At 44.1% G+C, this 25,076-nt stretch overlaps 1 protein-coding gene across 1 annotated transcript in view; it reads left to right on the top strand.

Moving 5' to 3' along the window:
* RIN3 (Ras and Rab interactor 3) overlaps positions 1–24,804 on the top strand; it is a gene marked incomplete at its 5' end in the record, with an annotated part of 70,729 nt that extends 45,925 nt beyond the window's left edge. Inside the window, 6 exons of the mRNA XM_080345651.1 lie at positions 1,346–1,437; positions 5,881–7,353; positions 9,774–10,082; positions 18,680–18,811; positions 22,364–22,527; positions 24,433–24,804. Coding sequence (XP_080201777.1) covers positions 1,346–1,437; positions 5,881–7,353; positions 9,774–10,082; positions 18,680–18,811; positions 22,364–22,527; positions 24,433–24,741 — 2,479 coding nt within the window. The 3' untranslated portion in view covers positions 24,742–24,804. The remainder of the gene's footprint in view (positions 1–1,345; positions 1,438–5,880; positions 7,354–9,773; positions 10,083–18,679; positions 18,812–22,363; positions 22,528–24,432) is intronic.
* Between the last annotated feature and the right edge of the window lie 272 nt (positions 24,805–25,076).

Below are 25,076 nucleotides of genomic sequence, written 5' to 3'. Positions count from 1 at the left end.
CTTCTGAAAAGAAAGTTTGGCCTCGCTAGGTTACCTTAAATCACAAAAATAACGCCTGTAGGTAAAGGGTGACTCAGTGGCTTGTCTGCAAGCTGCTGCCCCATGAATAAAACTTTTTTTTTTTTTTTTAATTAGGGTAATGTCTTAATGTTTCCTTATTTTTAGATGTATTTTTCTTCCAAAAAAAAATTTAAAAAAGAAAAAGAGAATGGAAGGGAAGGGAACTACTTATGTATATAACAATAACAAGCTAAGAAAGCAGAAGGTACACGGACTCCCTTCCTCTTTTAAACCTGATATCTGACACAAAAACAAATCCTGGGATCACATTGGTTTATGTCAAACAATGTGACAACAGAGTGCTCAGTGGTGCACAGAGAACCCATGGAGTGCACAGTACATGAGCAAGATATGTGTCTGTTAATAAGGGCAAAAATGGCACCCTTGCATTTCTCTGTTAACAGACGTATAAAATGATCCTCTGCCATTCTTGCTACCTTTTAGGGACTATTATTTCCAGCTTTTCTACTCAGGAATTGAGGTGGGAACAAGTTTAGCGAATTCCCATTGGGCAAGAGGCAAACCTGAACAGTTCACCACCAGCCAAGAGCTCCATTAAATTATTTGAGGTTTAGAATGTGTTTCAGTGAAACCCTACTAACATCCTCAGAGAAACTGCATCTTTTTTTCAGTAAAAATACAGCATCTTTCCAGAAACTAAGCAGTCAGAAGTCTGAGAGCAGAGAATAGAGTGATATATGTTTTCTTAGTGTCATACAGCGCTTTGTCATTGTCTGTCACTTCACCCAGGGACTTCCCTTCCACAGGTGGAATCTTTTTCCCTAACCCCACTGTGTCTTGCCATGTCCCTGTGCCTTACAATCACACTGATTTTTAAAAGAGGAGGCAGGGTGGGGAGGGATGGGTAAACAGAAAGAAAAAGGACTGAAAATCCCCTCCACACCAAAACAAATGGCTTTTCTAATTAAAATAATGACCATTTGCAACACCTCACTTTTCATGGGAAGGTATTTCAACCCCTGTGGCCTCCCCTGAGGTGAGAGACGTTCCTGCTGTTTTAGGAGGAGGAAGCCAAGATGCGGTGATTAAGCCAGCAGCACGGCATGAAGCATGGCCACAGGAGCTGGTGATCTCTTGTGAAACCAGAGCAACCCAGGCCACCACCATGTCCATGATGCCTTACTGGCCGCGAGATCTTCCTTTGACAACATTCAGGACTTTGCAGAACAGAGCTGAAATTGTGAGACAATTCAATCACTAGAACCAACAGTAAAATATGGGGTTCCTAACAGTTGTGGGGTTTTCCACTGTGTTCTTTTTACAGAGATTTGCTGCCCTTCACCCTGAAGCTGCCACAAGCAATATTAGAAGCCAGTAGCTTTCAAGACCTTGAAATTATCTCTAGTCTGGGTACAGGTAAGTCCCTCAAAGCAGCCAAGAGTTTCACTCAGACTTGTGAGAACCATGATGCCTCATACAGACATAATGCAACTGAATAAATGAACTATTGTTTTCAGAATAGCTGAGGAGGCCTGAATGCAAGACAAAAGATGTTTATGATCATAATCTCATTTATCCCTTTGTACATAAACCTCTACTTGGACTTATGAGCAGGGGGTGGGACCTACAGTCTCACTGTATAAGCTGGGGCTTTCAACAACTGAAGCACGGCACAGCCTCTTCAGAAGAGCTCACACACATTGGAAGTAGTTGGCATCCAAGGCATAGGAAAAGAGGAAAACACCTTTGCAATTTCCCCATCGGATGTGTGGGGGCAATGCTGATGGACGTGTGATATTTTTGAATTTTGATATTTCTGCTTCTTCTTGCAGGATTTCTAGTTGTAGAGAAATGTGTAGTGTCCCCGCACATTCTCTTGCTCACACTACTAAGATACAAAAGTAAATGTTATTTTTAGTGACAGCACCAAACAAGTAAATTTTAGATCAGATGCATAAAGTTACAGAGTTGGGAAATGCAGTTCTGTTAACTAAATGAGCTCTCCTTCCTATCCCTTCCCATTTAACATACTCCACTTGAGACAGCTGTTACAATTAGCCACTCTGATGTTACTTTGCTTTTCAGCTTTCCCTCAGCTCTTGAAAACAGCCAATGAATGGTGAAAGCTTAGAGATACTCACTAGAGGACCCTGGGGCTTTCGGAATCTAATTTTGGATCTTCTGCATTATACCTCCCAGAAGGCATGGGCAAACCCCACTGGTTTCAGTTCAGGCAGCTTTGTTGAATTTGACCATTGGATTTGCCTCAAACACTTTCAGCATCCTTTATTTTCAATATGTTCCAATTTGTCAAAGCATCCTTGAGTGTGGGTGTCCAGCCACCACTTATTGCTTAAAGAAAGGTACTTTGTAACTTGAGAAAGTTGCAAACTTATTATTAATTTTATTATAACAAGTGTAAACATTTGGATTAAAATGTAAGAAGTGTATCATTATTCTCCAACCTTTGGTCAGGCAATAGTCTCTAGCAACTTATGAATGGAAGGATTAACTAGAGCACAAGCACCAAAGCAATGTTGGTTGTAGCATTTTTCCTTCTCTCCTGCACACTGGTGATCATAAAAGTGGTGGTGCTTGGAGGTTCACTCGTCACAATACATTGCATGCCAGGAAAGTTTCTGACAATAGAAGAAAACCTGCTGTTCTGTAAAGATTTCCTGGGAAATGATGCTAGTTTCTTGGAGTGCCATGCAGTCTCAGTAAAGTCAAACAGGCTGAAGTAATGAGTAATGCTGTTTACTGCTTCCTGGAACAAAATTTCATGAGTGCAAATGGGTACACAAACAATAAGTGCTGCCCATTGTGGCACTCCCGAAGGAAAGTTAGCATTGTTTGAAATTCTCATCTGTTGCTTTTTATTTATTTCAAAGTTGTGTATTTTTGAGGGGGTAGAAGATATTTATCTACCTATAAGCTGGATAGTTCTGCGAAGGATCTAGCTGTTATGTATGTTGTCAAAGAAGACGTACTGCAGGCCCTCTTGTTCTGACCTCACTGCTATAGAAGGCAACCCAGCAGCAGAATTAGCGTGATTGCACTGCACAAAGAGCACATAACATCACAGACATGCCAAAGTCTCAAAGAACTGCTTAATTATCCCTCCCAGAGTGTAAGTTAAGGGAAGAGCCAGGACAGCAATGGGAGACGATCAAATTCCCTTTCCTGCTATACGAAGCAGTGTGGCTAGACTGGGCAACACCCTCTTGAAAGCAGCTGTGTAACCCTTGGTAGGACCACCTCATCTGGTCTCCTTCACAGTCTGAGTGAAGCATTGCATTTTCATCACAGTGTCTTATCCTGGCCACTACTGAGAAAAATAACCAACTTCCCTTTTATTGGTTGGTTTACTCACCATTTCCTCAGCTCATGAGACTCCACGGTATTATACTCTGACTTAAACAAGAAGCTTCCACTGTTTTGCATTTGCTGATACCCAGTAGAATTGGAGCATTTAAAGAAAATCATACCCCAGACAGTCTCAGATGTTAGGGTCTCAGCAGTATGATGCTGTTATGTGCAGTTGCATCTGCACATCTGTTCCTGAATTCTGTTGTCAAGAGTGCTGCTGTGCCTGGCAACACTTTTATTTTAAACTTCTCTGTTCTCCTCCTTCTCATGGTAGGAAGTCAGAGAATAAAGCTGTTCAAACCTCAGCCTCCCTGAGAAAACCAGGTGACATGCTGCTGAAGTTGAGTTGCCTGTGGACTCTAGTTCAGGCTGCAGGAGGCTAAATCAGCAATTTTATCCTGATGGGAATGGACAGTCTTTTAGCTCACCTGTGCATGGCTTCCTCTGTGGCCATGTTCTAGCAATGCTTGGTTGGAGGTAGCAGAGGGGCAGCGAGGAGGCAGCCTGCCGATCCTGCCCTGTCTGCAGCACTGGCACCAGGTGGGACAAAGGGGTCAGTCCCTGTCCTTGGGACAGCTCACTGTGCCCCAGGGGACCACATGGTTGGCAGAGGGAGGCAAGGTGGGCTCAGGGCATCGAGCGGACAAGGCAGAGCCCTGCAGAGGGCAGGTCATGGTGACAGCAAGAAAAAGATGGCTTTTCCAGCAATGGCGTGGAGCTGTCTGCAAGCAGGAAACCATCAAAAGTCACAGCTGCACCAGGGAGAAAACCAGGAACAAGTTGCCTGTCTTTGGGGATGAAGTGGGCAGGGGAGAGATTTTTATCTGAATGTTTCACCCTCAAGTTCTACGTGACTTTAGTTGAAGAGTTACTTTGCTGTTTTGAGTTCTGCTATGACCTTCCCATCTGGAAGTCCCTTTGAGCTTTTCTGGGGCTTTTCTATGCCTCTTTTCCCATGATGGGCTGGGGGCTATGCTGGTGCAGCTGACAGAAAAATGTGGCCCTGGCATGGCACAGCTGAGGGCACAGTCCTGAGAGCTGTACTATGTGCTCAGCACTGAGGGTCATCCCACATGTGTGCAGTGCCATCCAGCCCCTCTTGGGCCTGGCACGTGATGTTTTTGCAGCAAGACAAGCTTGACATGAAGCACAGCGCAGGGTGCAGGAGCTGTATGGCAGGACCATTTGCATCCTCTCTAAGTCCACGCAGAAGAGTGTGCCATCCCTGTCAGTTCTGTGTCCAGGGACCAAGGATACTGAAATAGTTAGTTATTTGCATGCCTGCATTTCCAGGATTTCCCATCTTCCTCTTGTCCCTAAATCTGTCGGCATCTATGCAGTCCTCACACAGTGAATACCCTCAGAGGTTTATGCCCCTTCCCTTGGTCAGAACACGCAGGGTTTTCAGGAGCCTCTGTTTCCTCATGCTTCCAGTAGTGGACCCTAGATTAGCATCTGAGTAATTAAAAGCAATCAGAATGGTAGGGCAAGCAGGTTTGAGAACTCACCTCTGGGAGAAGGGAAAAAGATTAAATATTATACTGAACACATGCAAAACATGTACAAACACATTGTAGGTTTATTTTTTGAACAGGTCACCACAAAATTAATTCTAATAAGAGCTTTGTGACACATAGAAATGGCTACTTGCATCTGAAACACCATCTTCCTTTCCCAGTTATAGCTGACGGCACTGAAATACTTAACTATTCTTTAGTCCTTCAGTATACAACCTTCCCATGTATGCAGTCTTTTGTACCATCCTTCTTGTCCTACACCTGCAGGCAGGCAGTCTCATGGCAAAGTCCAAAACAGAGTGGGCATGGCTATAGATAATGATCATCCAGAGCTGTAGACATTAACAGTAATTTTCATCTGTGGCAGGTATTTAAAATCATATGTTTCTGGAGTGGTGGTACTGCAAAGCAGGCTCTGTGTAGAACAGAGTCTGTCACATGAGCTTGCTGCTCAGTAGAGTCATCTTCATCTGATGTCTCCTGTGCTCCTGGTGCATGCTGGATCCAGGCTGCACACCTCACCCCCACACCTTCCCACCATCAGCAAGTGGGAGACAGCACTCACCTGGGGTCTTCACACCCTCACTGCACGTGTCCACAGCTCTTTGCGTCGGCAGGGCAGTGATCACTGAACAAGCCATAGACCCTTTTCACAATCACTCATATTTGTTACTTGTACTTCCCTGTTCACACTGCATAGGCTGCACAGCATTAACAGTTTTCACTTAATTCTTGTTCTAAAATTGGCAAGAAAGAGGTTTCTGGTGAAGCTTCTGAGCTTGTCCCCTGGTTTGAACCATCTCAGACACATAAAACAGATGACCCTTTCTTCACACTCTTTTGTGCAGAGGTGTGAAAGCGTGTGTACCATTTCTTTTAACAAAAAAATAGGACATCTACATTCCATTAGCAACTACAATTCTCTCAGAGCATTTTTTTTATTCTTCTTTTCTTTCTTTTTTTTTTTGGACAGATTTCTGGGATTCCTCCTTAAACTACAGAAGAAGAGAAGAGGAGTTATCCCACCCTGCAAAAGACCCTGCTTTCAGCACTGCCCAGGCAGACAGTTTAAGATCTACCCAGTGTTTTGCAAGTAGCACAAACCACTGCTCATGTGAAATTGAGCTGTCAATAGGAAATGACAGGCTGTGGTTCGTGAATCCTATTTTTATAGAAGAGTGCAGTAATCCTTTTCCTCCAGACGTACCTCCTTCTAAAAGCCATGCTGTGAGCACCGATGTCCCCCCTGCCACCACGCTCGCTGAAAGGAGATCTCCCCGCCGCCCCCCTCCACCTCCACCTCCTCACGCTTTCATTCAGAAATCTGTGAAGCTCCTGTGGGACCCCATGACCGCCTGTGAAGAAAATGAGCTGTTTCTTCAGCCTGTAGGAAAGAGCATCAAGGAAATGAAAATTGAGGGCGGTGACAATAAAGAAGACGGGAAGCAGAGCTGCTTGGTCAACAAGCCCTCAGCAGTGAGCCCCAAGAAGGGCTCCCAGCCCTCTGTTCCCCCGCGGAGGCGACTGTGTGAGAGGACCTCCGAGGAGAGCTGTGTGGGTAAGCCTGGAAGTTGTGAAACGTTGAAAGGGGAACGGACAGAAGAAAAACAAGACACAAGTGCAGAGAACAGAGGTAAAAGATTGCTGTGCAAAAAGGCTGTAGAAATGCCTGGGGAGGTTCCCGAAAGGGCTGTTTCACAGTTTCAGGAGACGAAGCCTGAACCTGCAGAGAAGAAGGATATGCCTGAGATACAAAGCAAAGCCATTAAGAATGGAAAGTCACCTCCTATCCCACCACCAAGAAGAAAGAGGCTTTCGCAGGTACCAAAGATCCCCAGCTCCTGCCAGTCAACGCAAAGAACAGTGGCAGAGACAGCCACGGCACAGGCTTTGTGCAAAAACAGCGCAGCTACAGTGGCAGGTGGTGCCACTCGCACACACACCAAGACTGAACCGGGACATGGCCGCAAATCTTTCAGCTCAGCTGAACTGAAAGGTTCGCACTCCTCCCTGGAGGGCCCAGCAGGCAGCACTGTGGCTCAGGCGTCAGCGTCCGAGCCAGACTCCTACTCCACCAGCAGCACCGAGGATGACCTGGAGATGCTGAGTAGTTCGTCTGGTAAAAAGACACGCTCCATGATCTTGGGCAAGGCCAAGAACAGACTGTCCTTTGTAAGCCTGTCCAATGTCTTCACAGTCTTTTTGTCTAGTGACAGGAAGCTGCAGAAGAAGATAGTAGAGCTGGCTCAGGACAAGGATTCGTACTTTGGCAACCTGGTGCAGGACTACAGAGTGTACAGTTTAGAGATGATGGCAAAGCAGAGCTCCAGCACAGAGATGCTACAAGAAATCCGGATGATGATGACACAGCTGAAGAGTTACTTAGTGCAGAGCACCGAGCTGACATCTCTGATAGACCCAGCCTCCTACACTGAGGAACAGTTAGGTAGGTGACTGTGCTTTACCCATCTTTGGGCAGGATTTGGGAAGGTGGGGAGGGAGACAGTATTATGCAGACACAGATTCTGCTTTGCAGAATTATAAAACATCTCCTAAAAACTGAGAGATGTGAATTGAAGTTTACTCTGTGGTTGCCAGCACTTGGAGGAACAGCTCTAAAAACTGGGAGACCAATGAGGGGGGAAATCCCATTATGAATGTTTTAAAGGGAAGAGTTTAAGCAGAAGATATGTTTGTTTGTGTGTGTGAGAGAGACGTGTATGTATATATGAGTGTGCATAAACACACATATAAATGCGTGCGTGTGTATGTGTATGCAGAGGCACACACATACTGAGCTGTGTTCTCTGGGAACACAAACGGCCGACTTCCCCCTGCACAGTTCTGTTTCCCATGGCCTTTCACGTCCCCTGCCCCACACTCTGCAGGGAGGATGGAGAACTCCCTGCATGTGGCAGCCAGATCAGGGGTCAGTCACTGTCTCACAGGGAGGGATGAGACTACAACGATCTTGAGTGGCAAGTCAGAGGAATCACTTGATCCTGCTCTGTGCTGCTCAGAGCAGGTCCTGCCTGCTGTGAGACCACAGCTGGCTCCAAAATGCAGCATTCTCACCTCTCTTTGCCACAGACATAGTTTGCCTTTGGGCAGGAAAAATAATGTTTCTGATTGTTTAGGGATGTTTTGTTGCTTCTTATTCAGTGTCCTGTGAGGGAGTAATGTGCTACTTCCTGCCTTGCTAAGAAATGGACTGGTCTTTTTGATGCACATTCATGAGGGAATATACAAAGAGCAGCAGGATTTTTACCACAGTCAAAGACTTACAACCAGACAAGGCAGACATGCATGCACTCACATGCTGTTTTGACTTAAAACTGTTTCTTGAGGACCTGAGAACCAATGCAGAGCTCTTTATGAGATCCCTAAGTTGGCTTAAATTAAGCTGTGAGCTGAAAGACCCCCAACACAGAACATGGCCAACCACAGAAGTCACCAGGGATTCCAGGGGATCCTGCAGCTCCAGTATTATGCAGGGCCCAGCTAAGTGGTGAGCCAGGACCGAGAGGCACTCAGCTGTCAGTCTCAGCAGGCCCTGCTGATTTCTTTCTCAGATAGCAAATCTGTTTACATGATCCTCCAGTCTCCCCAGCAGAACAGACTGGCTACCAGTCCCTTGCCTTAGCTAGGAGTGGGGAACTACAGTTTCATTTCTCTTGCACCTCATGTAACACTTGCAAGTTTTGTACCAATAACGTCTTTTTTAAAGGCAGAAAGGGTGTAATCACAGAGAAGTCTGTCTTGAATCCTGATTAGGAAAGGTGGAGAGGAGGCAGAAAGAAGAAGTGTCGTTGTTCGGCTTGGTAGAGCTGCGTGTGCACAAGGATCTCCCCACCTTCCCACAGACGTACCTGGTTAGATCTAGCCCTGTTCACTGGCAGCTCCTTAACAGGGTGATATGGCCTGTCAGCCTCCTGTGGAGGACAGAGATTCCCACTGTGGAAGATTTACCATCTGAATTTGTCCTGCCTCAGGCTGCCTGATTCTCTGGATTCTTTTAAACAGTTGCATTTTGTATACATAAATGTTAATGCACTCTGTTTCATTCCTCACTGACTGAGTGAATGAACTCTTTCCCCAGAGAACTTTTCGCCAAGTGCAAGGGATCCCTTGCAGTCCCTCTACCTCTGCCTCTTGTTTCTAGGTGTTAGACAACAGAGTTTCTCACAGGCTGCCACACTTCCTTTTATCTCTTGCTAAATATTAAGCAAACATTCAACATGCACGCTATTTCTTCATCCACAGGTGGCGTAAGAGATGACATAAGTATCAGTAAGTTAGAGTCACTTGAGCAGTAAGGGTGAGAAACTTCTGACCATATGTTGTTGTCTGCCTCTGAGCTGGTGGCTACAGCACCGTTTCAGTCACTGCAGAGAAAGGGGCACTCTGAGGATGCAATTGATTTTGTCCCGCAGTGAATATCTCAAACAGGTCAGAGGGAGATGCCAGAAGGGACATGAGATGAATCCCACCTGGACATCTGTAAGGGGAGGGCTGTAAAAGAAGCACGGTTAGGTGAGGTTCCTCACCTCCTCCCAGAGTTGGCTTTCCTGCTGCCTGGCAGTGTCACACTGGCCAGCCAGGAGTCAGGCAAGGACAACAAGAGCTTTCCTGCAGCTCCAGTGGCAGAGACCACATATTGATGTTCATCTCAGGCCTATCCAGGATTTCTGGTGAGTGTTGGTAATAAAACCTTTACTTTCTGGGATGTCATTTCTGTTCCCTGCTCACACCTGTGCAGAACGGCATGAATAACTGACCATGTGCTTTTGTAGGAGTTTTACTTGCACCTGTACTACTGTGTTGATTATTTATCATGCACTTTTGTGTTCTCCCTTCTCTATGCAGAAGTGATTGCAGAGACGGCCTTGTACAAATGTGTCCTGAAACCTTTAAAAGAAGCCATTGATTCTTACTTAAAAGAAATCCACAACAAAGACGGATCTTTACAGCAGCTAAAAGAGAATCAGCTTGTGGTGCAAAACACAACTACCACTGACCTTGGCATCACGACCAGTGTGCCTGAAACCATTGTGCTGGAAAAGATCCTTCACAAGTTCACAACCATGCACAAGGCCTACTCCCCAGAAAAGAAGATTGCCATCTTGCTGAAGGCCTGCAAACTCATCTATGACTCCATGGCTCAGGGAACCCCAGGTATAGCACTCCTACTGAAATGGTATCCCTCACTGGTCCTTCTCCATGTGTCAAAGGAGCAGGGTTTATGATACAGTTAACGTGGTAATATCCAGATTGGATGGTCACTGTGTTAGGTATCAGCTGGACACAGTTTTTGATCAGAATGGGCTCGTCAGTCACTGTAAATTTTTCTGCATTAATAACGGGTATAAGATGCTACCTGGTTAATTTCAAGCTCCATAACTCAAAAAAAACCCCAGATGCCTGTAAGTGTGTGTTCTATGGGCAATGTTTTTTTTTTTTTTGCACAGGTTTTCACACAGGTCTCCATAAATCCTCAGAGCTCTGTGCCAGCTTATAGCAGCTTAATAGTAAATTCTAGGAAAAGTGTTTGGGGAAAAGTCCCTTGATTTGGCCTTCACAAAGTTTTGCCTCAGCTGAGGAGGAGACGTAGAAAGCTAGTACTGCTTGTTACTAATTCCTGAAGCTCCAGTAAATTCCAAAAGCCACTTCTGCACTTCTTCGATGTGAGGAAGTATGTGCTCTGAGTATAAATATAACTTGGGCCTCAGGCCAACCACTAAATGCACACATTAAGCCCTCGGCCTGCAGACAGGATGTTTTTATGCAGATAGACTAGGAAGCCCCTTCCTCCAGGAATATGCAGGAATCTGCCTTGCCAGTTTAAGAGCTTCATTTGTATACTGGTGAGCTGATGACCAGCTGTGCATAAGTTTGGAGAGAACCCAGATACTAATTTGAAACAACCTGTGGTTGTTCTAGAAATCACAGTCTCCAAAAGTGCTTTTAGCTCCTCTGTTTTGTACTAGCAACAGCCTTGAAGGACCCATACAGGAACTGTTGTGTCCTTCTGAGCCTCACCTCAGGGTCATCCCTTGGATGGTATGCAGCAAGGTTCAATGACCCATCTAGACACATTAACAGCAGAGCAAGAAGCCATCCCAAGCTTCAGCCTGAGCTGCAAGGTGGATGGAACTTCTGATTGTCTTCAGGTATTATGAGAAGATTTGGACATATGTACAGGAATTTGCTGTAAAGTTGTCAAAACAGTTGTGTTAAGTTTGAGAGTAAGGTTGGTATAGATCAAAGACTCACATGTCTCATTAAAACCCACATAGGAGACACAGTCTCCTGATGCTGGTGGTACATTACATATCTGTCACATCTCAATAGGCTCAGGGCTGAAATTTCTATGTTGCAGGAAATGCTGTTGCATCATTTCATCTAACAGAAATCAGGGGTTGGGGAAAAAATTCAAAAACCCCTACATTTTAAAAGACTGGCATTCATGAAATCAGAGGGTTTCACTGTGGTTTGCTATGCTAACCAAAGCACTTTATTTTGGCCAGCTCATTTTTTTTCTCATGCTGAGTGCTACTGCAAGCGGGATGTAGGTTGGAACCTGACTTCACCTCTGTGTGTCCAGTTCCCTTTCCAGTATATATGATCAGTGATGCATATTGAGGCCTGGTCAGAAGGGAACTGGCCTGGCATTAAGGAAATGTACCACAATAAACTCAGTCCAGAAAAAGAGGTTAAGGGGAGAAGAATGCTATAGTCACTCCTCTCTCTCTTTTTGAGAGAAATGGAGTGAAATGTCCTGTACGACCCGCTGAGAAGTGAAATGTGTGAAACCTCTTCAGCAGGATGAACTGACACCAGGTCACTTTGATTTTCCACCTGGCAAAGACAAACGTTCAGCAAACTCAGATATTTTTCTGACAGGGAATTCCCAGCTGGTGGTATGCAGAAGAGTGCACTTCAAGCTGCTCAGACCAGATTTCAGCGGTCAGGAATTCTCCTCCTGCTCTCGACCCATCTCAAGAGCAGCAGCCCAGGGCCCCTTTTGCTTTCAGCCAGCCCTGAGGCAGTGCCGTGCTCTTCACACAGGAAGAGCAGAGGCCACACTCAGCTTCCTGTGCAATAGGCTGTTCTTCTTTTAGCTCCTCTTACTCACTGCTGAATTAGAGAATTTCTCCCTTTTCCAATATCAGAGCAGGTAGAACACAAAACTAATCACTCATTCTGTCGCAGGACCAAAATCAGTCTAACTCAGAAAAGTTACCTGTTCAGTAACATGATAACTGCAATTTGGCAACTCAGGCCAAGTCTTTATTCACTTTAGGCTGTAGGATAAGCTGACCTGAGAATATGGTTTCATATCTCAAAGCAAAGTGCAAATACCACCAAATACAGCACCCTTTTTTTCATACCCATACAAAAACATGAGACTCTGAACATTTAGAGAACCACGTACAGCAGCCCAGGTTTGGCTAGAGTGTCCCAGGAGATAACAAGTTTTCTTTAAAACTAGGGATAGGCTTACATAGGAACATCTGTGTTGTGGTAGTGCCCATCTTAGCACTGCTGAAAGAGTCATGAAACTTTGAAGTCAGCGTTGACTGACTCCATGTATATCGGGCAATTTTAGGAAAACTGAGTTCTCCAGTTTAGTTGCAATTTATACTACATGACAAAATTTGCCTGAAAAATTTTCTGATACTAGGACTATGAATAGAATGGGTCAGACCCTCAGCTGGTATAAACTGACATTCCTCCCTTGAGTTGAAGGCAATCAACTTGTGGATCTGATTCACCACAAGGAGTCAGGAAGGCAAGTTCACAGTCTTTTTCAGTACACCTTTCTCCCAACAGACCGCTAAGTGCAACTATAAAATGTAGATCTATGCTAAAGTAGGACTCATCTACAGCTACATCTAGTTGTAAGTGGCCACAGATGGGTATCATGGCTAGCTTCTCATTACAGACAACAGGGTCTTAGTCAATGGAGTTCAGCTGATTCATCTGGCTAGATGTAGGTGTTTGGTTTAGGGTGAGATGACTCATGACAAACTCCACTGGTGATATTGATTAGTTCATCATAGGCTATAAAATGATTTTAGGGGTACTGGTTCAGATGTTCACATGTACAGAGTATGCAGTGATACCAGTAAGTGAATCCTCCCCAAAGGGACAATTATGATATTAATAGCATTGTGGTGTCTCATCGAACTTTTCCAAGCTCTGTGCAAAACTAAACAACAGCAACATATGTCTCCAAGAATGTAATGTAAATTCTAAAAATATGTAACCTGCCTGCTAAAAATACTGGAAGCATTTAGTAAGAATAATATGCACTAAAAGAATAGATGAAGAAGAGTTTGGAAATCCACCGCACCCCCCACAAAGTGACTAGCATTTTTTTCTCTGTATGCCAGAAAAAGAAAGAGGCAGGACTTACAGGGAACTATAAGCTTCCCAACTTTCTGACTGCTCCTCCATTTGGAAAACATGCTCAAATACCCAGAGGGAGAGCTGGGCACATAGCTAATTTATACAGAAGCACTGTAATCTTATGTAGAAATAACTCCTTGTTATTTATTTTTCAGAAATACCTTTCTTTACTCAGGCAAAATGTCAAAAACATATTGTCTGGTAGGAGTAGAATGAGAATCCTTGCCTTTTGCTCTATTAAAAACACTAGGGACACTTGTGGAGTGATAAACAAGATGCAAATCTGCGGTACATGTGGTGTGTACTGGAAATGGTAAGTCTGGAGTTCCCAGCCTTGTGCTACCTGGGAGCTGGCACTCTGTGGAAAAGAACTGATAGAAAAGCAAAATTAGAGGAGCAGGAGGCCTTGGCTTATGAAGAAATACTGTGTGAGACAAACAGGCCAAGTTTGATCAGTCCATGAGCAGGGAATATCAGGCATGGAAAGCCTCTGAGTTTAAGCTGGAAGTTTGAAAGAGGGGGAGAATGTTTTCTAAGCAGATTCAAGAAGAATGAACAGAGTAACAATTTTCTTACTGCAACATCTTTAACTTGTGGAATACCTAAGGTTATGAAGTGTCAATTTTGGAATATCTTTGAACTGCACAGGGAGCAGGAGCACATAGTTCAAAACCAGTTCTGTACTGGTAATGGAGTTGGCTAGGTGACTGGCCCTGAAACATCTGATTTAATTTCTGTTCCATAGTTTTTTGTACATGGCTAATGCATAGTCAGCTTTTGGAAATAAAGGATTAATAGGACATATATTCCATTGCAATCTTTCTCTCCATAGCTTTTAGACTGAAGTTTGTCATCTCCTATAAAACTGAGCAGCTGGATATTAGTTGCCCTATGTACTCCTATATGTGTCTGCAGCTGGCAAAGACCTGGGCAGGAAGCAGTGGCTCTTCAGTGGGACAGCTGAGCCTGTGGAAAGGAAACTGGCCTCAAATACTTCAGCAGCCAGTGCAGAAATGACGCGAGAAGCTCCTAAAACTAAGTCAGATCAATCCCACCACACTGCTCATTACAACATCTCACTTCTGAGAAGTAAAGCTATACATAACAGCTTTGCTTTGTTACCTTTATGAAAGGATATTTGTATTTAAGTTACTATTAATGAAGGCTGATGGACTAGACATTACCTCTTTTCTTTCGAGTAGCACAATTTCTACATTTGAATCAAAGAGATGTTTCACATTTTTCAAGGAGAATGAATTCCTCTGATCTGTAAAACATGCTTTTGAGATGGATTCATGCTGCCTGTATGTATTAACTCTCTTAATTCAACTATACCATAAACCAAACCTTGCTGAAGTAGTACGGGATGGGTAAAAGACAGGAAAATGCAAGTGATCTTGAACAAATCTCAGTTAACCTTTCTGTATCTCCAGTTTCCCAGCTATAAACTGAGGCTAAAATTCATATTTCCTGTAGAGCTGCTGCTAGACATAATGCCAGTATTTGTAAAATATTAGAGCAGAGTGCATCATCACTGTCTGCTGGTTGTCAGAATATGTACGGGGGGAAAAGAAAAACATGAATGTGTTAAAAATAGGCTGCAATTTCTTTATGGAGGCTTAGGCAGAATTCCAGTTGCTTTAAATCATGTATTTAATTAATACCCATTCTATTCAAGTGTTGCATGCCAGCCTGGAGCTGATCTTGTATTTGCTTTGCTATAAACATAATAGGATGAGTTTGTGGCAGGAGAGAAGGCTTATTTTAAGCTTCTTATAGATATTTATGAAATAAATGTTTCCTGATCCTGCAGGGAAGAGGGGGGAAATAAAGCATGCAAGCCATATCTGGAGTAGGACACCACCACCTTGAACAAGCAAGCTCGGTCCCAGCATCACTGAGATCACTGGCAGGGTCAGAGCTTGATTTAATCTTTTCAGCTGCAAACACACCCTCTGTGAGAGACCATAGATGGAGCTAGACATGCCGGCCTGGGAGCTTGACTCTGGCCCAGACTGGAAGTGGAACTGAGGAGGCAGCAGCCTGGGGAGAACATCCCTGCTGTGACCCCATGATAGATGGTGGCTAGTGCCCCAGTGCCTTTCATGGCACAGAGAGCATGTGGGTTGCAGGATGCTGAGCAGCACTAGCCACTTGGGTGTCTTGGTTCACAAGCATTGTTTCATATATCTTTGCACCTTCTGCTTCTGGTCATATTCGAGTTGCTGAGAGCATTTATTATCCCCATGGATGGACTGAGGTACAAGGCATCCCAGGGCCATACTTGGTTTGACGGCTGCATGTGTCTAAGCTCGTCCCTGTGCCTGCCAAGGAGAACAAGGGGAGGTTCAGAGTCTGGCCCTCCCAAGCCCCTACCCTGGGCTTCATCTGCAGTCAGTGGAGAGAAGCCATTGTGATGCCTACAAGGAGCAGGCACAATGTCTCATGCCTGGCCTGCCCTGGGCAGCACTGGAGCACAGAGCTCAGCAAATGGAGTCAGAGCTAGACCCTTGATGATTAGCTTTGCCTTTCTCTTGTTGACACCTACAGTTCCTGCTGATTCAGCTTTAGCTACAGACATGGATATTTAAGAATCAGGCTTCATATTCCCACAAGTGGATTAAATGAGGCCTGGTGATTTATGCATGTTATGAGCACACAGCATATGGAGAATGAGTACTCTTTCTGTTATTGCAGTCAGACATCCCTACTCTAAGTTTATTAATAAAAAAGAAACTATATATCAGATTTTCATATTCAAGCTGTATAAACAGCTGGGAGTCCAATAATATTTCTATGAAATCTTAAAGTTGAGAAAGGTTTATAACAAGGGCTGGTGGGCAGAACAGCTAAATCAGCTTATAGAAATGAGATAGACAGCAATGAAAAATAATTGACTCAGTGCCTGCTTGTAAATATAATCACTTTGCAGGCAATAAAAAAGAAATAGAGACATTCTGCAGGAGTTCTTTGAAAGTGTCCTGTAACTTTCATTTCAGTTGATACTAGAAGTTGATGCCTGTGGACACAGAATTGTCCAGTTTCAAGTTGCTGTTTCCACTTTGCATTGGCTGGTTGGTCTTTCAGTGACCTACAAAACAAAACAAAGCTAAAACACACTGTTTGTTTTTTCCTAGTGAATAGGCATTCATGTTGTGAACATGAAATTTTCTTACATGCCCCAGTAGACACAATGTGGGTTGGTCATGAAAAAGAAGTGGCAGGGAAGTGAAAATTCTGCTATTGGTATTGCACTGGAAATGCTTTGGCCTTCAGGAAATCAAGAGAACTGAATACATGCCACTAGTCAGTAACTACTGCATTGAAAAGAAACCATTTTTAAAGAAGGCAAAAAAATAAGCCTAGCAATCTCTTTGGTACTTCATCTTCCTTTACACTAGTTTTATACAGGACTAACTCTGTTGGCATCTGATTCACTTAGGTTCAGAAGGAGAATAAAGCTTTTCTCTGTGGAGTTTTTCTGGTACGTTTTCATGTTTCAGTTATGCCATCTTTTTTTGCTAGACAATATTAAATAGCTGTAATACTAAGCTGCTTGTATTATGGTAATGATGTATATGACAGTAACTAATTGGACCCTTCGCAGAGCTGAAGCTTTCACAGAGACATAAGCCAGCAACAGACAAACAAAATGTCCATCCAGATGTTAATGAAACAACACAGTCCTTTTATATTTTGGTTGAAGACTTAAGGCTGTGTCATTCAACTAAAGGCAGCCATAACAAAGCAAACAGAATTGAAAGTGTTAATCCAGCTTTCATTAAATAAATTGGCCATGTTGTAGCATGCACAGACTTTGTTAGAAACAGACTGAATTACAGCTCTGACAATCTCTCATCCTCCAACACTGTTTTAACTGGACCAACTCTCTGTTCACTAAGTATATTACTGGGTTTATTTTAAAGCCATTTTTATATTTTTTATTTTTTTTAAATTAGGGGCTAATCTTATGTGTCTTTGTGGCTTCAGAAGAATATCTTTCTTTGCCAGTGGAGAGTCTGCGTCAGCTATGAATGACAAAAAAGGAAAGCTGACTCATGGCAAAGATTTGACAGAAGTCAGTGGGAACATTTGAGAAAAAGGAATTTATGCCCTACCATGGAAGGGCATGTGGACTATGGGCCAAAAATGGCTAGGACATAATGTCATGGAAGCTACATGAGGGGTAGCTTTGATTGTTTGGGATGAGGTAAAAGGTTCTCAAGTAAGACACACATGGCCCGTGAAAACAACACATCCAAGTGCTCAGGTGAGGAAAACTGCCCACAATCTGAGGGAGAACATTTGGAATGAAAGCAGTCTGGGCTTAGTTTAAGAGGAATGGTCAACCCTGCATGTTGGGAAAATAGGCCTGTTAAGCAACTTGTTATTACAGGTTGTCCATGATGAATTCATGACATGTTGATAGAAAGTGAAAGCATCTTTCAAATAAGAAAATTTGTCCTGTGTTCTCTGCTGTTTATGTGATAAAGCTTCAGTTTGGATTCTGTTTTAAGTAGCAATTCTTTATAATTTTGACTGTTAACATGTATCCTTTTTTGTCCTCAGAGATCCCAAAGAGCTCTTACAAATTGCATATACAATCACATCATTGACTTTGTTGATATGAATGTTTCAAGCACAGGAAATCTTGAGCCCATGAGGATCTGTTCCTGTAGCACCTGCTGCACACAAAGTCCAGAAACTAGTACAAGTCAAATGTGAAAGGCTTTTTGTTTTCTTAGCTAGACACCATGGCTGGAAAGATGCTTCCTCTTAGATCCCAGCTCTTGGGACACTGTTTTAATTAGGAACACGTAGTATGATGTTTTGCTTTCTGAGGCAACATAAACCTGGAAGTCCTCAGTCCTAAAAACCACTATCTTAAATTCTATTTTCTGCATTTTGGTCCCACACATAGAATGAACCTAAGAGAATAAATAACCCTAATGCATGTAGACAACTTCACTGCTGATATTGCAAACCTGAATTGCAGTCTTGACAGCAGTGTCAAAAGAGAGGGCTGAGCTGGCAGCCTTTGCACGCTGCAAGAATTGTCTCTTGTTTGTGTTACATGAAGTATCTCTTCCTCCAGTTAATAAAGACTGGCAGAAATGGAGTGCACTAAAAATTTTCAAGCTCATATTTTGGGATTGTAGGAAGTTTAGTTACTTTTTAAGTGAACATACTTTCTCCTTTACAGCATGTTTTTCTTTGATGGTGCTTTCAAGCTTTAACTCTTCAGATAATGTGAGTTAAAGTCTGAAAAGGACATGCTGAGTGAGAAGCTGTCACTGTTGTGTGGGAACATGTCTTTGTGGTGAGTTTATTGGGACCACTCTGTGTTTCTCTTTGCTTAGGGAAGCCGTACGGTGCAGATGACTTCCTACCCGTGCTCATGTATGTGTTGGCCCGCAGCAACTTGACTGAAGTCCTTCTGAATGTGGAGTACATGATGGAGCTCATGGACCCTGCTCTGCAGCTTGGGGAAGGTAGAGTACAATATGTGCTCCTGGAATATTTGCTTTGGAAAGCATTACTTAGTTCTGTGTGAAAGTAGGGCAGCAAGGTTCTCACTAGGCTTTGTGGATAAGCTTCGGCCAGGCTTTTCAAATATGAGGCACTAAAATTATTGTCAAACACTTTAAATGTTTTTAGCAGTGCAGTGTCATTAGACACCAGCTAGAAAGGCAGGGTCCCAGCATAAATGAGAACTGAGTTGCTGGATTAGTAACCTAAAGAGAGACATCTAGTGTTCTTTGGCCCAAAGGCTGAAAAGTTAAAAGGTCTTTGCCTAACATTAAGCTGCTGCTGTAGTCTGTTGTGCAGACACTTTTATTTATTCCAATGAGAAAAGAGCACATCTTAAAATGCCTTGTATGTCTGGGGCCATACATCATTCTCCTGGTCACTCTACTCTTAAATTCAAGTGACCCCTTTGACAACATTCTCTAGCTGAGTATCACAGTGAGGCAGAAAAACAAAAGTCGAGTTAGAGAGGAATATCGGGTTTCGATGTGAATAAAGACCTCTGCTACAGAGGGACAAATACCCCAGGGAATTGTGTGCTTTTAGTTTCTTAAATATAGCTTGGGAAGCAAATGCCACTAACAGTGACAGCGTTATGCACTCTGAGTTAAGAACACAGATCGTCTTTCACCAAGTGGTCTCTAAACTGATAAAATGGATTTTATTAGACTTTTTTTTGGTAAATACTGAAGTTCTCAGAGTCCTGGATGAACAACAGCAGACTAATTTTATTTATATTAAATGGAGGTATAAGTCTGTAACTAACAGCATGTCATCCCAGCACAGTGCAGAGGCGGGCAAAAGTCAATACTAACAGAATAGCTGTAGCAATGCAATAGTATTGGTGAGGGATTTCTGCACAGACTAATTTTTCTGCTGAAAATAATTGTTAGCAGAAAATATGTTAGCCTAAGCACAGCATTTTGCTGGGATAACTAAGCTATTTTTGGTGATTATGCTGCCCACAGGTTCTGCATTTCAAAAAGGTGCACTACCAGGCTGGTTACTGAAGTCAGCTGGGTTGGGGAGCTCAGGCTATCGAACACAAAGCTGGCTGAAGTTCTCTTAAGGCAAAGATGAAAAGACTGGGTGAAATGTGTTCTCCAGTCAAAAGGGAAAAAAATTGTGAGGGAGTTCCAGATCAAACTAGCTGAATAACCAGCTCAGGAAGGAGACTGGGAGTAATGGCAGATACAGGGAATGGAGGGTAAAAAGTCTCAGTAAAGACAGCTCTGAGATGACAAAGTGCAGGGCTAAAATGGGAACTGGCAAAAGTCAACCTGAGTTAGGCTTTTCAAAGTTAAATGTCAGAAGGTGATTCAGGCACGGAAACAAAAGAAAAAAAAAAAAGAAAAAGAAAGAAAGAAAGTGGGAGTGAGAAAACTGAAATTACATCAGGTAAACACAAAAAATAATTCAAATCTAGCCTCCAAATTAAAAATTTGCTTTCAATGAATTTTATAGCAACAGTGATATTGACTACTGGGGCAAAGGCAACAATAGGTGATGGGGAATGACTGTGTGGAAATGAAGATATTGGAAAGTGGAAGAAAAATTAACTCTTAAAGAAGATGTAATGAATTCTTGTCATGGGGAACTGGGAGATATTCCTCCCTTAATTCTGAGAGAAGGGATACACCACGTTGTGGGTCCCCTCACAGGCACACCTGACTCTCCCAGAGCAGAAGAAATGTGGAATGACAGATGAGGTAGGATAGTAACTATATTTAAGATGGAGAAAGTGGTACGTGCAGGCTTGTTAGCCTGATCTCAGCAGCAGTTTGTGGGAGACAGTAAAGAATGGTATATGCCGACCTACTTTATGGGACTTTCCTCATCGGATCCACCTGAGTATGGAAATTCAAATGGCAATGTCTTGGTCTCTCCTCTGTCACACTGAATTTTAATGGTGCTCTAAAAATACTGCTCTTAAATAAAATGCTGTCTTAGCTGCCACTGACACAACCAGCCGCAATGACTGTGGAGCTCATCAGAGCCTGAGGAACGGCTTTGAAACCCCAGGCAGGCTGGCGAGGGGTTTGGGTGATGTGGAAGTGCCATCTAGAGGCAACTGCAACTATTATGAAACTTTTTAAAACGGGGAGCTGCTCCCAGCTCACAGGCAATTTTTCTTTCTCCCTGTTTTCCTGGCACCCAGGGTGAGGGGGGTTACAGCAGGGGATCCTGCTGAGGCCTGGCCCCTCGCCCCGCTCAGACCTGGCATGATCTCTCACCTGGAAGTCACGGCGACCTGTCCCCATGCCCACTGACTCAGGCACATGGTGCTGCTGATCCTTCCTTTTGTCCAGAGAAGACCCTGGCCTGAGCCCCTCGCTCGTCAGCAGAGCTGAGCCTGGGAGGCAGCTGGGAAAATGAGCACTTTTAATTAATCTGGCACTGGGGCCATGCCCTGACATGGGGCTGCCTGGCAAACAAAGCAGCACCTTCCTCATGTTCAACTCTGTCCTCTCATCAGGGCTTATCTCCATCTCTGTTGATCAATCCTGTTCTTACCACAGTCCAGCTGCTTCTCTGGCTGCTGCAGTTGGTTATGTATTACCTGCTGCAGCCAACACCACAGCAGTCAGGGACTTTTTGAAGGAAAAGCACTGGCTGCCGGCTTTTTCTGCTTTATCCTGTTTCTCTGCTTTACCAAGATTTATTCCACAACTGTGAACAGTCCAGGAGTTACCCTCAGCCAAACATCTGGGCTCCCTGTCTAGTTGACAGAGATCCAGGGACTAGAGGATAACTTGTCCTTACAGATCTAAGACAGCCCTCAACGGTGCTGAGCTCGCAGGGAACCCAGGACTCTAAATGTCAATCATATCCCAGGCTGCATGAAAAGAAGGGTGGCCAGCAGATCAAGGGAGGTGATTCTCCCCCTCCACTCTGGTGAGACCCTCCCTGGAGTACTGTGTCCAGCTCTGGGTTCCTCAGTACAGGAAAGACACGAACTTGTTTGAGATGGTTCAGCGGAGGGCCACAAAAATGATCAGAGGGCTGGAACAGCTCTGCTGTGAGGACAGACTGAGAGAGTTGGGGTTGTTCAGCCTGGAGAAGAGAAGGCTCCAGGGAGACCTTATTGCAGCCTTTCAATGTGTAAAGACAGAGAAAGGCTTTTTACCAAGACCTGTAGTGAGAGGACAAGAGGCAATGGTTTAAAACTTGAAGAAGGTAGATTTAGATTGGATATAAGAACCATTGTGGTTTGTTTGTGAAGGCAGTTTTTGTAGTAGTTTGCCTTCAGTCTGTGTTTACTCCTAGGACATCTACAGCCTCAGCAGTCTGGGCAGTGACACTGCTGTAAGGCAGAGTGGAGTGGAGGACACCATGGTCATTAAGTCTTTTCTCTCTTGGGTTAACACCAGGCACCCCTGCACTCCCTGCAGCAAGGCACAGAGAGTGCAAGCGTTAGACAGCTGCTGCTGCACAGGCACAACCAGCCAGGATGGAAGTGGAAATGAACAGCCCATGCAGGTCTGGTCTTCATACAAGACCTTCTCTCTTTGCAGGCTCCTATTATTTAACCACCACCTACGGGGCTCTGGAGCACATCAAGAACTATGACAAAATCACAGTCACACGGCAGCTGAGCATGGAGGTGCAGGACTCCATTCACCGCTGGGAGCGACGGAGGACGCTGAATAAGGCCCGAGCTTCCCGCTCATCAGTGCAGGTAGCCGGCAGTACTTTCTAGGCAAAAAGTCTGGAATGTGATTGTACTCTCTCCATACTTGCTAGTTTTTAATATGATAATTATTTTAAAACCAAATTAATCCAAATCACTATTAAAAACCAAGAGTACATACAGTACAAGATTTCAGAATCTTAAAAACCCCACATATTATTTGAGGTATATTTTTCTTGCAAAATGCATTTGGAAGTCCTGAAGTACCGTCATAATGATATAATTTTAAATATGACTGCAGAGCACTTCTGTTGTTCATTCTCAAAGGAGTCTTGCTAGGAGTCTTCATGTTTGGATCCCTGCATTAGGGAGACAGGGATCCCCTCTTCTCCATGTCCTGAGAGCCTAGGGTCATCCTGGGCTAAGCTGAGGAGATGTAAGCAAGCTACACAGGGGCAGTTCCTGGGTGGCATAAAGCTGTTAGGAGGATCTGCGACATCCCAAGGGCTGGTCAGACAGGCGTCTTCCACAGCCTGGCTTCTCCTGCCCAGCAGCAAGGCAGACCTAACAACGGATGGCTGGCTTTGAAGCCTATCCTGTGCATGGCCTGGTGAAGATCTCCCCATGCACCAGTGGGAGAGGGTCCCAGGAGGGATGAGTCCTCTGGGTCTCCAGCCATGGTCAGGCCATATGCAGGACTAGGCAGTCGGGATGCCCTGCAATGAAATTGTCACCCACAGGGAGGCAGCAAAGGCCACGTTTCAGGTTCTGTAAAGTGTCCACAGCGGAAGGCTGAAAATCGAGAATGCTGAGGGAAAGTCCCCCGAGTGGGAGACACAGTCCATGTATCCCTGTGAAAGCATGGGGGTTCATATGCTTCCCATATTGTAGTCAAAACAGTCCCTGAAGGTCTCGGAATGTGTGTGTAGTGGATGAGATGCATCAAATATCCATCCAGCCTCCAGTGCTGCTCTGGCAATAGCTCATAGAGAGTACATAGCACGGAGCAAAACAGCTGGGCAAGAAAATGCCACATTTCCCCAGAAGATTCCACCTCCTCCAGCAGCGTAAGGGCTGTTTTCCATTCCTTTGAATGAGGGGTTATACCAGAGACATGTGAGCCCATCCTGGTGGAGATAACCAACGCGCCCCTCCACACCCCTATGGCTCACTTACTCATCTGCAGTGATACTCCATAAAGGCAGTTTGGAAACCCACAGTCCAAATGTTTGGAAAATCTCACTTCTGTTGGGGAACCTGAGTATTTTCTGACCAAAAAGGCTGGGAGTTTTTTAAACTTCACAGATACGAATTAAACACACAGGTTCCATTATGGTCAAAAGTTAGCTAGATTCTGTTCCTCATGAGTTTGGCAAGGGGAAAGTCATCCCAACACTCATTGCTGCCTGAAACACGGTACAAGTAAATTGGCCTTCTCAGCATAACTTCTACTTCCTTACTGATGGAAGAAAGTTTGGAGGACACGCCCTCAAGGTGATGTTTGGGTGACAGTGGAGTTACAAGGGTCACTGCACTGACAGCCCTTTCCTGTTTCTGTGAGGCAGGGGGTTTTTGGGCCAGACTTCTGAGTTTTTGGGCTTGTTATTCTGTTCTCTTACTTCTGTGTATCCTATTTCTTTAGTAGCTGCAGAGAGGTGAGAAAGGGAACTGTTGCAGGCTGCTCACTAAGGGTATCACCAAAATCAGAAAAGAACTTTCACTTACATTTTTTTTACAGGACTAATTATTTGGTGAAGTGTTTGTTAGTTTAAGTATTTGATGATTCAGAACTTGTTCATCAGAAGGGAGAAAGGACAGAATAACTGGGGCATTGGAGGATATTTGGGAGCATTTAGGAGCTCTAAGCAGTTAGAGCTTTGGGGCTGAATTCTGCCTCTTTTGGTCCTAAGCTACTGTGTTAACTATAAGAGCCATCCTCATGTTTCTCTTCAGGATTTCATCTCTATCTCTTTTCTGGAAATTGGTGCTCAGTCAAGGACACTTGCTTCCCGAAATGACACCACGGCTGAGCAGCTGAGCCAACTATGTGCTGAAAAGTTTGAAGTCTCCCATCCCAAGGACTATAGACTCTTTGTTTATGTTGATGACCAGTGGCTGCAGCTGGACAAAAATGCCCTTCCTCACCGTATCAAAGCCTCCCTGCTAAAGAGTGAAACCAAGAAAGATTTCCATTTTATTTATAAACCAATAGACCACAGAACCGCACCTGTTCCAATTGTCAAAGAGTTAAATTTTCCCTAAGGGCCATGCTACTCCTCTCTTGTGTTTGCTGTCATCCTGGAAGTGCTGGATAGTTTATCACGTGAGATCCTCTGGTATCTGCAGACCTCAGAAGGTCTCCAGAGTGTGGCCTTCAGCACAGGGCAGATGTGCTAATTGTAGATGCTGTCTGAATACAGGGTATTTCTCAGCAGAGTTCATTTGCAGAAATAGAAGGAGCATTCAGGAGAACATTCATCCTCTGGAAAACTTGAAGTATCAAACCTCAGAACCTCTGGCTGGCAACCAGCTGATGTCGCAGAATGTAAATGGACAGTGGGAAAAATCCAGAGATCTTGTGGAAAAGTGGACATTTA

Source organism: Nesoenas mayeri (genome assembly GCF_963082525.1).
Source record: "Nesoenas mayeri genome assembly, chromosome: 5".
Classification (NCBI taxonomy): domain Eukaryota; kingdom Metazoa; phylum Chordata; class Aves; order Columbiformes; family Columbidae; genus Nesoenas; species Nesoenas mayeri.
The sequence above is the reverse complement of the archived record's forward strand: the minus strand, read 5'-3'. Positions and strand labels throughout refer to the sequence as shown.